Source organism: Argentina silus (genome assembly GCF_951799395.1).
Source record: "Argentina silus genome assembly, chromosome: 17".
NCBI lineage: Eukaryota > Metazoa > Chordata > Actinopteri > Argentiniformes > Argentinidae > Argentina > Argentina silus.
The window spans coordinates 571,651-586,650 of NC_139671.1; the positions used below are offsets into that span (position 1 = coordinate 571,651).

The 15,000-nt window shown below is 49.6% G+C and overlaps 1 protein-coding gene across 1 annotated transcript in view; it reads left to right on the plus strand.

The window, feature by feature from the left end:
- ptprk (protein tyrosine phosphatase receptor type K) overlaps positions 1-15,000 on the plus strand; it is a gene marked incomplete at its 5' end in the record, with an annotated part of 74,407 nt that overhangs the window by 50,223 nt on the left and 9,184 nt on the right. Inside the window, 9 exon segments of the mRNA XM_083688716.1 lie at positions 778-973; positions 1,302-1,399; positions 2,895-3,030; positions 6,607-6,636; positions 8,264-8,424; positions 9,268-9,303; positions 11,628-11,812; positions 13,509-13,596; positions 14,099-14,175. Coding sequence (XP_083544842.1) covers positions 778-973; positions 1,302-1,399; positions 2,895-3,030; positions 6,607-6,636; positions 8,264-8,424; positions 9,268-9,303; positions 11,628-11,812; positions 13,509-13,596; positions 14,099-14,175 — 1,007 coding nt within the window.

The following is a 15,000-nucleotide window of genomic DNA, read 5'->3' on the forward strand; positions in this document are numbered from 1 at the left end:
CAACGGATGATGGCTCAGATGGGCCCCCCAATCAAGTGGCCCCTCCTACAGCTTATTTGATGTGACGTGACGTGTGGGGGTTGGGGTTATAGTTGTCCGGTGAGACCGGTGTCTCCCTCAGAAGTAATCGTGCTCGGGAGGAGAATATAGATGCCCAGAGTGATCTCATCCTCTGAACTGTCATCCTCAAACCACCTAGATAGGGCTATAGATTAATCAGGTCTGGGAGTGTGGCAGTTTTGTTGTTGTACCAGCTGTCATGTACATGCAGTCAGAGGCGTATTATTGGCCCAGAGGTTGTCAGAGCAACCCAGACAGGATTTTTTTTTTTTTTTTTTTTTTTAAGCAGCGGAATGTGGAATGTTATCTTCCAAATGGTTGTAATCCAATTCCATTAGGATCCCCTCCAGTGCGTTGTCATGACTCGAGGTAACAAGCAGTCACAGAAACATACGTATTCTGGAGGAGAGGCAGGGATTATGTCAGTAATGATGCTGTGGAACATTTGGTATCAGGCTGCAGCAGAGATGATTAATAACCTTTTAACCCTGCTGGTTGGAGCTCTGCTGGTTAGGGCTCTGGGAGTCTGCTGGTTAGAGCTCTGGGAGTCTGCTGGTTAGAGCTCTGGGGCTCTGCTGGTTAGAGCTCTGGGGCTCTGCTGGTTAGAGCTCTGGGGCTCTGCTGGTTAGAGCTCTGCTGGTTTAGACCTCTCTCGTCGCCCTCTGAAGCTAGCAGCGTGGTGTGCCTTCAGTAGCTGTAGTGTGATTGTGCGTCCAGCCTGCGGCGAGGCCAGAGGGCAACACCACTCTGAGAGACAAGGACAGTTTGTCCTGCTCCTCCCCTGGGACATGTGCTCCTCCCCTGGGACATGTGCTCCTCCCCTGGGACATGTGCTCCTCCCCTGGGACATGTGTCTCTCCAACCTGAAGGGAGACGGGGGGTGGGGAGGGGGCAGAAAATTAGATGTGGAGGGGTACACAGACAGAATGAAGGTTGTGTGTGTGCGTGTGGGGGGGGGGTGTCCATCATGCACAGACCAGACAGTCCCATCGGGCCCCCTGCTCTGTCTGTGTGTCTGTCTATCCATTTGTGCTCTTTTTTATTTGGGAAATGTGCTCTTGAAAATTGCTGAAATGTCGAACACTGGCTCGCTTTCTGTTTTTGTTCTTTTATGATTGAATCAAAAGAAATCCAAGTTCCTAACCCATTCTGGAGCCCGTCCCTGTTTCCTCTCATGAAGTCCATGTCCATCTGTCTGTGTTGGCTGACTGTTGGACGTGGTCTCCAAGGTCCTCTCGTAGATCTATGAATGGACAGATCTGTCTGATCACGGGTGTATCTGTGGAACTGTCCCACACTGCTGCAACAGTATACCCCACTTTCGCACAGTGTCTCCCAGGTAAAACGTTTGCAGATAATGGAAGGCTTTGTTTTGTGCCTGGGCCGTAGTGGTAGGAGCTGAATGTGATTTCAGACAAACACAGACCTCTTCTGGGAATGGAAGGGATTGATGTGGGCTTATAGAGGGATGACGGTTGGATGGAAAGTGGCGGCCATCTTAGGAGGTCACATCAGGACGCTGTGGTGCCCTCCTGCCCTGGGGTTGGAGTTGGATAGTGGTCTGGGTGGAGGGGGAGGGGGCGGGGTGAGACAATAGAGGAGTGGGGGGGAATAGCGGATTCTGGGAGGGGGGTGAGTTAATAAAGGGGTCTGGGAGTATGAGGGGGGGGGTAGAGAGGTCGGGGGGGGGCAATAGAGAGGTGGGGGGGGGGGGGTAGTGATTGTGGAGTGGTCTGGGAGGAGTGGGGGCAATAGAGGGGATGGGGGGGGGGGGTGTAGTGAGACAGTGGAGTGGTCTGTGAGGAGGGGGGGGGGGGGGGGGGGGGGACAATAGAGTATGCCCTGCAGTGCCACAGATGCCAGTGTGTGTAGATGCTGTTTTCTGCAGAGAGAGAAGTAGGCCATGGATTGATCCTGAGGAGGGGGGGCTAGGAGTGCTGGATGGAGAGATGGAAAGATGGGGATGGAGAGATGGTTAGGGTAAGGTAATGATTAAGGTTAGGTTTAGGGTTAGGGTAAAGGTTATGATTAAGGTCATCTTAAGGGTTTAGGGTAGGGTCGTCCCAGGGATCCCACTTAGCATCTACCTTATCAACAGGGCAGGGTTATGAACTGGGCTGTGACCCTGGAGGGGGTCACATGGAGGTCAAGGGTCAGGTGTCAGGACTTCTACAATAACATGTCTACTGGGAAGTGCATTTGGCTGAGTGCTGAGTGGGCAGAGAGTGATTCTGAGGGATTATGTTTTACTTGTTGATAGTTTTGCATTAGATCCGGATTATTGTATTATGATTCTCTGATGCATGTCGTCTGTTGCCTTATGCTGAGTTTACGTTTTTTTTTTTTAAGTCGGAAGAAAATATATCCATAGTTTTTTATTTTTTTTTTAAATTATGTTGATCTGTTCATATCACAGTTTTCATGTTCGTAGCGGTGAATAGTTATGAACCGTGTGTGTGTGGGGGGGGGGGTCACTCTCTGTTTGTAGTTCCACTGTGAGTGGTACACCTGGGATCTGTAGTTTATAGTTGCTTCTAACTCCTGACCGCGGGGAGAGTCTAGAGTATGGCCAGAGTCTTCCTCCTCATGCCATCAAACTCATCCAACAGAACGGTGACATCCGTGTGTGTGACTGAAGACCGATGGCGCTAGCTGTCAGTGTATTTGAATCCTATTGGTCAGTTGGACATTCTGATGCATTTGTGATCCAACCACAGGCATACACATTGGTGTGGTTATCTAACAACATCGGTGTGTGTGTGTGTGTGTGTGTGTGTTAACGTTTGATGTGTTAATGATGCCCCCCGCTCCCCCCCTCCCTCCGCACCCCCCAGGAGCGACGGAGGAGCCTGAAGTGATCCCGGACCCGGCTAAGCAGACGGACCGCGTGGTGAAGATCGCTGGCATCAGCGCCGGCGTCCTGGTGTTTATCCTCCTGGTGCTGGTCGCCATCCTATTGGTCAAGAAGAGGTGAGTGACATATCCTAGTCCCGCCTTCATCCTAGCTCTGCCCCGCTGCTTTGTATTTTGGCTTTGAAGCAACACACACACACACACACACACACACACACACACACACACCATGAGCACCCTCTATTCCATCCCATGTCATCTACACACACACACACACACACACACACAGAAAGAGAGAGAGAGAGAGAGAGAGGAGTAAATGTGATTGAGGAGGCAGCCAGGCCAGGCAGGGCAGGAGGGCGAGCAGGTGATGTGCTTGTGTGATCACCCAGAAAACCTGCTATTGATCAGCTTCAGTTTGTCAGGTAAGAGTTTGTAATGAACTCTGTCGGCCTGTCGGAGTCAAGCGCCTGGGAGGAGCTCCGGAGCTGCAAGAGACAGCCTACTGGTCGGCTTGTTCTCTGAGTCACAGACGGAGATTGTTTTAAAGGAAGAAATCAATGCCTGGTCCCCGTTGTGGTGTGGGGGGGATCTGTATGGTGGTTCTGGAAGCCTGTCTTTCCTGAGCGCTTCCGTATGTAGTGGGGCTCCGGTACCCAGAGCTCTCAATCTCATTCTCTTGATCTCTATCTCTCTCTCTCTTTCTCTCTGTCTCTCCTGCTCTCTTTTCGCTCTCTCTCCTGCTCTCTTCTCTCTCTCTTTCTCTCTGTCTCTCCTGCTCTCTTCTCTCTCTCTCTCTCTTGCTCTCTCCCCCTCTCTCTCTCTCTCTCTCTCTCTCTCTTGCTCTCTTCTCTCTCTGTCTCTCCTGCTCTCTTCTCTCTCTCTCTCTCTCTCTCTCTCTCTCTCGCTCTCTTCTCTCTCTCTCTCTCTCTCTCTCTCTCTCTCTGCCGCCCTCTCTCTCTCTCTCTGTTTCTGTCTTTAAAAGAGAAACGGCGCCATCTTGTGGCCGTTTGGCAGAGCTCCACGTTTCCGTTCCTGCCTTATTGGGATGAGAGTGGATCATTCGGTGATCACACATACATCAGTCAAACATCTCATTCCACCCACATGGCCATGGTCATCCACAGCAGCTTCATGCTGATTTCACCGTGTTTTCCCTCCGGGCTCACGGAGCGAGCCGTGTGATCTAGGCATCAGTCCCAACCGAGATCCTACAGGGGCGAAGGAACAGGAGAGGGGGGTGAAACTGATGAGAGTGTGAGATGATTAGAGATGTTTACACCGTCGCAGGCCTGCAGACAGAGAGCAACCGCAGCGATCTGTGATATTTTTTTTACGTATAGAAATCTATACGTCTCTTGTCTTTTTCTAGGTTTTTTTTTGTTTGCGGCTCTTCCGGTTGCGGTTGTGATGGAGATGTCTCCGTCTCTCTGGAAGGCTGTGATGGAGATGTCTCTCTGTGACAGACAGGAGAGAGTGCCAGCGTTGGCTGTGACTGTGCGTACTGATGAGTTGACACTCTGTGTGAATGTTAATTAGTAGAGCAGCCTCTGTGACTCTCCTGGCGCTCGGACAATTAGGAACAATGAGGGAGTCGTCTCTAACGACCCCTGCTCATCTAAAGCCACCCCCCCCCCCCCCCCCCCACCCCCCCCCAACCTTTCAACTTCAGACATTTTATTCTGTCATGCCCTTTCTCTTTTCAGGTCAGCTTTATTCTTTATTTCCTCTCTCCTTCCCTCCCCTCCACTCCCCTCCCCTCCCTCCCTCCCTCTTCATTCTCCCTCCCTTCCTCTCCCCTCCCCTCCCTCCCCTCCCCTCCCTCCCTCCCTTCCTCTCCCCTCCCCTCCCCTCCCCTCCCTCCCTCCCTTCCTCTCCCTGTCTTTCCTCCATGTTCTTCTCTGGGTGTTTTGGGTTTAGTGGAGCTGTTCCAAGCTTGCTTTGTGAGATAAGATGGAGAAGGTCAGGTATGAAAGTATTTCCTCTCTCTTCTCTCCCTCTCCCTCTTGCCCTATCCATCTCTCTCTCTCTCTCTCTCTCTCTCTCTCTCTCTCTCTCTCACTTCTCCTTTTCTCTCTCTCTCTCTCCTACCCCTCCCTCTCCCTCTCACTCTCTCTTCTCTCTTTCTCTCTCTCCCCTACTCCTGAGACGTGGTCTGGATGACAATCATTTCTTTCCTTCCTCCTGTTGTTGGAGAGATGAACAGTGCTCCTTCAGACCCCTTCATCACAAGGGAACATTGAAATCCAGTGAAATATGCAGACTCTCATTCACATACAGTAGTCTGCTCATCTCTAGATAGTTGAGAGATACCATGGTAGAGAAGGTAGATCATCTCTAGATAGTTGAGAGATACCATGGTAGAGAAGGTAGATTATCTCTAGATAGTTGAGAGATACCATGGTAGAGAAGGTAGATTATCTCTAGATAGTTGAGAGATATCATGGTAGAGAAGGTAGATTATCTCTAGATAGTTGAGAGATATCATGGTAGAGAAGGTAGATTATCTCTAGATAGTTGAGAGATACCATGGTAGAGAAGGTAGATTATCTCTAGATAGTTGAGAGATACCATGGTAGAGAAGGTAGATTATCTCTAGATAGTCTACCTGCTCTACCATGATATCTCTTAATGATAGTTAAGAAATATATCAACCAGAGGTGGATCAGTTATTAGGAATAAACCATCTGACCAACAGAGCAGAACGTCAGTCATCCGTTCTCATCCCGTTTGATGACGAAGCATCATTCCTCACCTCCGATCACTTGGATTGATCACCGATGGTGAACACATCTATGAACTTTGACCTTTCAGCCCTGGCTGTGATGGGAAAGGGTTATCAGATCTGCTGTTTTGGATGTTTTCCGGTCACTTTGATGATTGTCTTCCCAGTGAGGATTTAGTGCAGGCTGCCTTGGGTGATCTCTCTGTCAGTGTAGACTGATACCATGACATACATGCCTCTACAACATCTGTATGTTAATTTTCCTGTTTTTTATTTGAATGGTCTCACCATGTACGAGGGAAAGATGTGAAGTGATATTTGACAACGATGTTACAAACACCAGGTTCCCGGGGAGCTCAATACTCCCAGATCAAGAACTCTACTGACTGATCTGATGGAGTCATTGCCTCTGTGGGTTCCCTTGTTGAACTGAACCTAGATACTGCATCTTTAAAATGGTGGTCCATGACATTGCTTGTTTTGCAGGGAGCTAGCAGCTTGTTCTTTTCAGCTGTGTTTATCCATATGCTTATTAGGTCATGTTCTTTCTATATTATGTAAATAACCTTACATATATAATGATGACAGGTCACAGTGTGAACCTACGGTGTGACACCAACAGTCTTAAGGTGGCTCGTCCAGTCGAATGAGGCTATTTCTCAATGCATGACAGATGAATCGGCACAATTCCAAATTCAGAAGATGAGCCACAGTACCTGCATGTTTGTAATGAATTTAATTAATTTCTCTGCACACAATCTTCAATTACACAGGAATGTAACCTGCATGACGCCCAGATTGAAGTAATGCATGTCAGATGAACCTCCCAAACAGGAAGTAGTCATTCTAACCGCAGGAAGTAGGAAGTAGTTATTCAGACAGATTTTGCTGTTGCACTTTACTCTGCTGATTCACACGTTGCATTCACAATCATGTCTTTATCCCACTGTCTCTGATTGGCTGGCCAGGAGGAGCTACTATTCATACTCATATTACCTGTAAGTAAATACAAACAACAACAACAACAACAACAATAACAACAACAAAACAACAACAAACAAAACACTTGTCCTTGGGTTAGCTATGTAGTCTTTTAAAGATGCAGTATCCTTTTTTCAAGTGAAAACGCTTCGCACGTTTCGCTCTGACCAATCCAGTCTCATCCCCATTGACCTGCTCCAACATGCTCCAAAGCCTCACCAGTCAGGAGGACCAAAGCGGTGTTATTTGAAAAAAGAATGCTGCACTTGTGGTCCTGTATTCTCTCTGTGTGCATGTGTGTGTGTGTGTGTGTGTATGTATGTATGTGTGTGTGTATGTGTGCATGTGGGTGTCTGTCACTAACTCACGTACCCCATCCATCCTCCCATTGACTGGACCTTGTCCATTGAAAGGATCTGGGCTAAAATGGTAAACCGTGTCTGTCTAGAGTCCTCTCTCTCTCTCTCTGTGTGGGAGGGGCTCTCGCATAAGACCTCTCCTGTTGGTTGGGCTCTCAGAAGACGCCTCCTATTGGTTGCCCTGAGTGTTGGTGGAGGAGGGTGTGGTGTTTGGGTGGTGAAGGCCTTCTCTCCTGCTCTAGTAGGGGACTCCAACCCCACTTTGGCCGGCCAGCCAGTCAGTCAGCCAGCCAGCCAGTCAGCCAGCCAGCCAGCCAGTCAGCCAGCCAGCCAGTCAGTCAGCCAGCCAGCCAGTCAGTCAGTCAGCCAGTCAGTCAGTCAGCCAGCCAGCCAGCCAGTCAGCTGGTCTTCAGACTCCTTAACCGTAACTCTTACCCAATGCACAGTGATCTGGCATAGTAACCCTACCAACCCTATCAACCCCTCTCCAGGTCACATGACCATCAGATGTGCCACTGCAGACAGTATTGTTGTAGATGTCTTGTCAGAGCTGTGGCTAGCTAAGTTTGCATGCAGCAAGGCCCCAAACTGAGGTGACTAGTTAGCTAAGTTTGCATGCAGCAAGGCCCCAAACTGAGGTGACTAGTTAGCTATGTTAGCATGCAGCAAGGCCCCAAACTGAGGTGACTAGTTAGCTAAGTTTGCATGCAGCAAGGCCCCAAACTGAGGTGACTAGTTAGCTATGTTAGCATGCAGCAAGGCCCCAAACTGAGGTGACTAGTTAGCTATGTTAGCATGCAGAAAGGCCCCAAACTGAGGTGACTAGTTAGCTATGTTAGCATGCAGAAAGGCCCCAAACTGAGGTGACTAGTTAGCTATGTTAGCATGCAGCAAGGCCCCAAACTGAGGTGACTAGTTAGCTATGTTAGCATGCAGCAAGGCCCCAAACTGAGCTGACGAGCGAGCTATGTTAGCATGCAACTTCTAACTCTCTTCCTCAGAGCAAAGGGAACTCCTGCATTGGTTTCACGCCTTGATCTTCCTTATACCACTGTATGTGTCCTTCAGTAATGTATCATACTTCACCCTAAAACAGCATCTATAAGGGTCTGCACATATTATTGGATGTTAGCCAACCCTAGGGTCTGTTGTCATGGAGACGAGCCTTCCCCTTTCACCTATCTCTCCCTCCTCCTCCTCCTCCTCCTCCTCGTGGTGTGTAACACTGATGATGTCGTGAACGATGATGTCACACTGTTAATCCCCGCTTGCCCAAACCCTCCAGGAAACTGGCCAAGAAACGTAAGGACGCAATCGGCACGACTCGGCAGGAGATGACCCACATGGTGAACGCCATGGATCGCAGCTACGCCGACCAGAGCACCCTGCACGCAGACGACCCCATGTCTGTCACCTTCATGGACTCTCACAACTTCACCAACAGATGTAAGTATGGAGCCCAGACTAGGACCAGACCAGACTAGGACCAGACTAGGACCAAACCAGACTAGGACCAGACCAGACTAGGACCAGACTAGGACCAGACCAGACTAGGACCAGACTAGGACCAGACTAGAACCAGACTAGACCAAATCAGACTAGGACCAGACTAGAACCAGACCAGACTAGAACCAGACTAGACTAGGACCAGATGAGGACCAGACTAGGACCAGACTAGAACCAGACTAGACTAGGACCAGACTAGGATCAGACTAGAACCAGACTAGACTAGGACCAGATGAGGACCAGACCAGACGAGGACCAGACTAGAACCAGACCAGACCAGACTAGGACCAGACTCGGACCAGACCAGACCAGACCAGACCAGACCAGACTAGGACCAGACTAGGACCAGACCAGACCAGACTAGGACCAGACTAGGACCAGACCAGACCAGACCAGACCAGACCAGACTAGGACCAGACTAGGACCAGACCAGACCAGACTAGGACCAGACTAGGACCAGACCAGACCAGACTAGGACCGGACCAGACCAGACTAGGACCGGACCCTGGTATTAGTGGTGTATTGGTGCAGTTAGTACTCTTTCTCGACTCAAAATAGCAACTTGACTGGGAGGAGTTTTGCCATTCTATACGAGACGTTAGCTACCGTTTGTGTCGTCTCAGACATGAATTAGCAGTGGAATTTGAGAGTCTGAGAGTCGATTCTTCTCCCTTTCCACATGGGAGCGGACTTTTGGGGGTTGGACTCCCCACTACTCCCAGGTATACCAGTGTGATGCAGCAGTGTTGTAGGATGTTCCTCATCAGCTGTTTTTCCCCACAGTGCCTAACGACCCCCTGGTTCCCACCGCTGTGCTAGGTGAGGCCTGGTGCTTGTGTCTGACCACGCCCCCCCTGTCCTGCATGTGTCCCTGTTACATTGTACCACATCAATACCATATCAATACCTTATCAATACCCTTTAAATACCATATGAATACCCTTTGAATACCATATCAATACCCTTTAAATACCGTATCAATACCGTATCAATACCCTTTAAATACATTATCAATACCTTATCAATACTCTTTAAATACCTTATCAATATCATATCAATACCCTATTAATACCATAGCAATACCCTTTCAATACCATAGTCCAAAGACTGTTATAGAACACAAGTCATATATTCACAATAGCCCTACTAATACTATAGTTTGAATAGTCATCTATTTTCCACAACCCTAGAACGCCATAGTTTATTTATGTTTTCAGAGGAGAAACTAGGAATGGTGTCCAGTGGTGATTTCCTGTGCCAGTATAAAGACAGTTCAGGCTATTCCTTGCTCAAGAGCTGTTGTGGCACTGGTCCAGCCCACAGAAGATGAGTCCTTTAGGGGCACTGTGGCACTGGACCAGCCCACCGAACTTTAGGGCACTCTGGACTCATCTGGGCACTGGATATGCTTCCCAGCTCACGCCTTACAGCTGGCTGGCAGCCTGAGTTTCTCAGGGCTAGGGTTCAGCCAGCCTGGGAATGGAGCACGGCGAGGGTTTGGCCGCGGGAGGGTCCTCACGGCTGGCTGGCAGTGTGAGTTTATCAGGGGATTAAAAGCCCCCTCAGGCCGGCGTGTCTCTGCTGTGAAGCGGGTTATTATAGCTGCATGTTGTCACCGGGCCGCCGCCGGCCAGCGAAGGGCTGCAGTTCAGCCCTGATTCAACCTGTTACATAATGACACAACACAGAGGAGGAGTCGCTACATGAAACAACAGTATCGGGCTGAACAGGCCTCGTATAAAGTTATACAGTAATAATAATATAATAATATAACATGTAGTAGACGCAGTGAGGAGTATGGGTTGGTAGATAAACGCTAACCTCAACCACGCTAGGTTTAGTCGGTGAATAGGTACGGACGCCATGTTGGATCGACTCGGCTGCTGTGATTTAGTTAATAAGTAACAACTTCAGGTTATAGGGTCTCTCCACTGGAGGGCAGCAGTGTACCACCGTGACTGTTCAGACCTCCACCCACCCCCTTCCCACCACCACCACCACCACCACCACCGCCGCTGCTGCTGCTGCTGTGTACCCAGTCTTGTCTGTCGTTGCTTCCTCTAGCCAGCCCTGTGCAGTAGTGGTTGTGTCACCCCTGGGTCGTGTGTTAGCTGTCCGTGTGGTAGCTCCCGTCCCTCCAGACGTGTGTGATGATGTCAAGTGTTTCACATGTTGTGAAGCCGTTGTCATGGTTACCGTCGATCCATTGTTCCTTTGTTTACTTCGACCACAAATGGTTGTCCAGGATTAGGCTTTAAGGTCATGTCATGTTGTTAAGTCATGTCATGTTGTTAAGTCATGTCATGTTGTTAAGTCATGTCGCGTTGTTAAGTCATGTCATGTTGTTAAGTCATGTCATGTTGTTAAGTCATGTCATGTTGTTAAGTCATGTCACGTCATCATTTCTGTGTGCAGACGTCGTGTGCTCAACGTTGACCTTCCTTAAAACTGTTTCTTTCTCTTCTTGCTGCCTGTATTGTAAAGTGCCCATTACCGGTAAGTCTGTGTATACATCCTTCTAGCAGATTACCTAGGACCTGGATCCTTCTCTCTCTCTCTCTCTCTCTCTCTCTAAGATGTGTGTATATTTGTAAGAGCCAGATGTATATAGTGTGTATGTGTTCTTTGAGTGATGTTGTGGATGGAGTGACTGGTGGTGATCCTTTACCAGGCTGTAACCATCTTCCTCCTCCTCCCCTTCCTCCTCCTCTTCTCACCCACCTCTCCTAACCCTCCTCTTCTCATCCACCTCTTCTAACCCACCTCCTCTTCCTCCTCCTCCCCTTTTCACCCACCTCTCCTAACCCACGTCCCCTTCCTCCTCCTCTTCTCACCCACCTCTCCTAACCCTCCTCTTCTCACCCACCTCTCCTAACCCTCCTCTTCTCACCCACCTCTCCTAACCCTCCTCTTCTCACCCACCTCTCCTAACCCTCCTCTTCTCATCCACCTCTTCTAACCCACCTCCTCTTCCTCCTCCTCCCCTTTTCACCCACCTCTCCTAACCCACGTCCTCTTCCTCCTCCTCTTCTCACCCACCTCTCCTAACCCCTCTATCCTCCCCCCTCCCCCTCCCTCCCTCCCCCCCCCTCCCTCCCTCCTCCTCATCCTCCCCGTCCTCCTCTTCCTCCTCCTCTCTCTAGATGAGAACCACACAGCGGCAGCTGAGTCCAGTCGCCTGTTGGACGTGCCCCGGTACCACTGTGAGGGGACCGAGTCGCCCTATCAGACGGGCCAGCTGCACCCGGCCATCAGGGTGGCTGACCTCCTGCAGCACATCAACCTGATGAAGACCTCCGACAGCTACGGCTTTAAGGAGGAGTACGAGGTCAGACTCGTAACCTAACCCTGACGTACACCTAACCTAAACATCAGACAGCTGGGTCTCTCTCTCTCTCGCGCGCGCGTTCTCTCTTTCTCTCGTTCTCTCTCTCTCTGTCTCTGTCTATCTCTCTCTGTCTCTGTATATCTCTCTCTCTCTCTCTTTTTGTGTGTGTGTGTCTCTCTCCCCCCCCCTCTCTCTCTCTCTCTCTCTCTCTCCCCCCCTCTCTCTCTCAGCCCTCAACAGGGTCTTACTAATCTCAAAGTCAACACAGTGTGCACACCCTCTGACAACATGGCTATACTACTACTACTATACTACTACTACTACTACTATAACTACTACTACTACTACTATAACTACTACTACTACTACTATACTACTACTACTACTACTACTATACTACTACTATACTACTACTACTATACTACTACTATACTACTACTATACTACTACTACTACTACTACTATACTACTACTATACTACTACTACTATACTACTACTATACTACTACTATACTACTACTACTACTACTCAAAAACCATTCTTTCTTCACTTCTTCACAAACTAAATGCTAAATGTCACGGCAGTGATGTCACATCCTGTTCAGGCTTGGCTGTGGGGAGTTTCTGCAGGGAGTTTCTGTCTGTTGTTCTGTGTTAGCGGGGGGATGGGGGGAGTTTCTGTCTGTTGTTCTGTGTTAGCGGGGGGATGGGGGGAGTTTCTGTCTGTTGTTCTGTGTTAGCGGGGGGATGGGGGGAGTTTCTGTCTGTTGTTCTGTGTTAGCGGGGGGATGGGGGGAGTTTCTGTCTGTTGTTCTGTGTTAGCGGGGGGATGGGGGGATGACGGGGGGGAGGGCGGTAGGAGGAGGTGTGAGCTGCGGTGGTGGAGACGACAGCCCTGCAGGGAGGGTTTTCCTGGAAGCCACTGGTTATAGGCCAGGAGGAAGTATTGGGACAGGCTCAGCTGGTTATAGGCCAGGAGGAAGTATTGGGACAGGCTCAGCTGGTTATAGGCCAGGAGGAAGTATTGGGACAGGCTCAGCTGGTTATAGGCCAGGAGGAAGTATTGGGACAGGCTCAGCTGCAGATACAGGAACACAATCATTTATACATACATGGATATATAATATATCACTTTATACACACAAAGATACGGTGACCTCAAAGTTAGGCATGTATGTCTCTAGTCTGAGGCCACCTCCCAGTTAGTGTTCTCTACTGTTTGACTGTATCTGATGGTTGGACCTGTGTTGCAAATCTATGACACAGTGGAGCCCACAGGTGCTGTAGTAGTCAATACCATGTCCTGAGGTATAGCTCACCACACCACATACCACCTAGCCACTTCTACAAATGTCCTCTACAAACCACATGTTACCACTACGGGACAGGCCAAACAGGCCAGATAGGCGGACAGGCAGAGAGACAGACAGACAGGGTGGCAGACGGACAGATGGGCAGAGAGACAGACAGACAGGGTGGCAGACAGACATGCAGGGTAGCGGGCAGACAGACAGACAGACAGACAGGGTGGCAAGGTGGCAGACAGACATGCAGACAGGCAGGGTAGCGGGCAGACAGACAGACAGACAGACAGACAGACAGGCAGGCAGGCAGGCAGACAGGCAGGCAGGCAGGCAGGCATAGAAAACATATGGGCTGACCCCCCTGGCTCCGTCATGTTCTCTGTTTCCTGCAGAGTTTTTTTGAGGGCCAGTCTGCCTCCTGGGACGTAGCCAAGAAGGAGCAGAACAGAACCAAGAATCGCTATGGCAACATCATTGCATGTAAGTCTTGTCGAACCTCCAATGAAGTGGGTGGCACTGATACCATAGAACAGGGGAGGCTGGTGGAGGTAGAAACTCATTATAACGCATGGAAAGGAATGCACAATAGTATGGTGTTTGATGCCGTTCCTCATTCCATTCCATGCATTACAATGAGCCCGTCCTCCGATTTCTACCTCCACCAGCCTCCCCTGATAGATACATATTCTATACATACACATACATACAGTACATGTAGCATTCATATACATACATGTACCTTCTAACAATGTGTTTTTGGAAATAAGCTTATTGAATTCGCTTAGAACCATGTAATCATACATGAGCCAGCTGTCCTGAAATAAGGAGACGTTGGTCTTGAACTTATCGTTATCCTTGAGATCGTCATCTTCCTAACCTGTTTGGAACCTGTTTGGAACCTGTTTCTAACTGGTTTGTAACCGGTTTCCAACCTGTTTCCCACCTGTTTCCAACCTGTTTCCAACCTTGTGTCGCCTCGCAGACGATCATTCTAGGGTGATCCTACAACCCATGGAAGACGACCCCTCCTCCGATTACATCAACGCCAACTACATTGACGTAAGTGGCGACGCCTCCTCCAATGGCGAACGTGCGAGACGCCTCTCTCCTTCTCTCGTATGTTGAGGCCCTTCTATGCATGCCTTTTGTCAAACTCTCTCTCTATATTTACACGAAATACAGCTTTTCTTTCTTTCCTTCCGGTCCAAGTGCTTGTTACTGACGGTGTTGTGCTTTCTTTCACTCTGCCTTCTGTATGATTTGGTGGTTTGGGCTGTAGATTTGGCTGTACAGGGATGTAAGTATGAATGTTAGCGGACGTCCTCCATGTTCACCGTGGCTCTGCACGCAGGGGGAGGCCGGCGGAGGTAGAAATCGGAGGACGGGCTTGTCGTAATGCACGGAACGGAATGAGGAACGGTGTCAGACACAGCGTTCCTCATTCCGTTCCGTGCATTACGACGTTTGTGTTTGATAACCGTTCCTCATTCCATTGCGTGCATTACAACGAGCCCGTCCTCCGATTTCTACCTCCGCCAGCCTCCCCCCTGCTCTTTCTCTAAACGCTTCCCATCTGCATGCAGACAGACGCATGTTTCACCACGTCTTTGGCCCCTCCCCCTCTTTGTCTCTGTCCGCTCCCCATGTCAGCGTCCCTCATGCCCGTCTACATCCCTGGTTTTACATCCCTGGTCGCTATAGCAACGCCTGTACATCCCTGGCCGCTATAGCAACGCCTGTACATCCCTGGTCGCTGTAGCAACGCCTGTACATCCCCGTTTTTTTTGTTGTTGTTGTTTTTTACATCCCTGGTTGCTATAACAACGCCTGTACACCCCTGGTCGTTATAACAACGTCTGTACAGTACGTCCCTGGTTTACATCC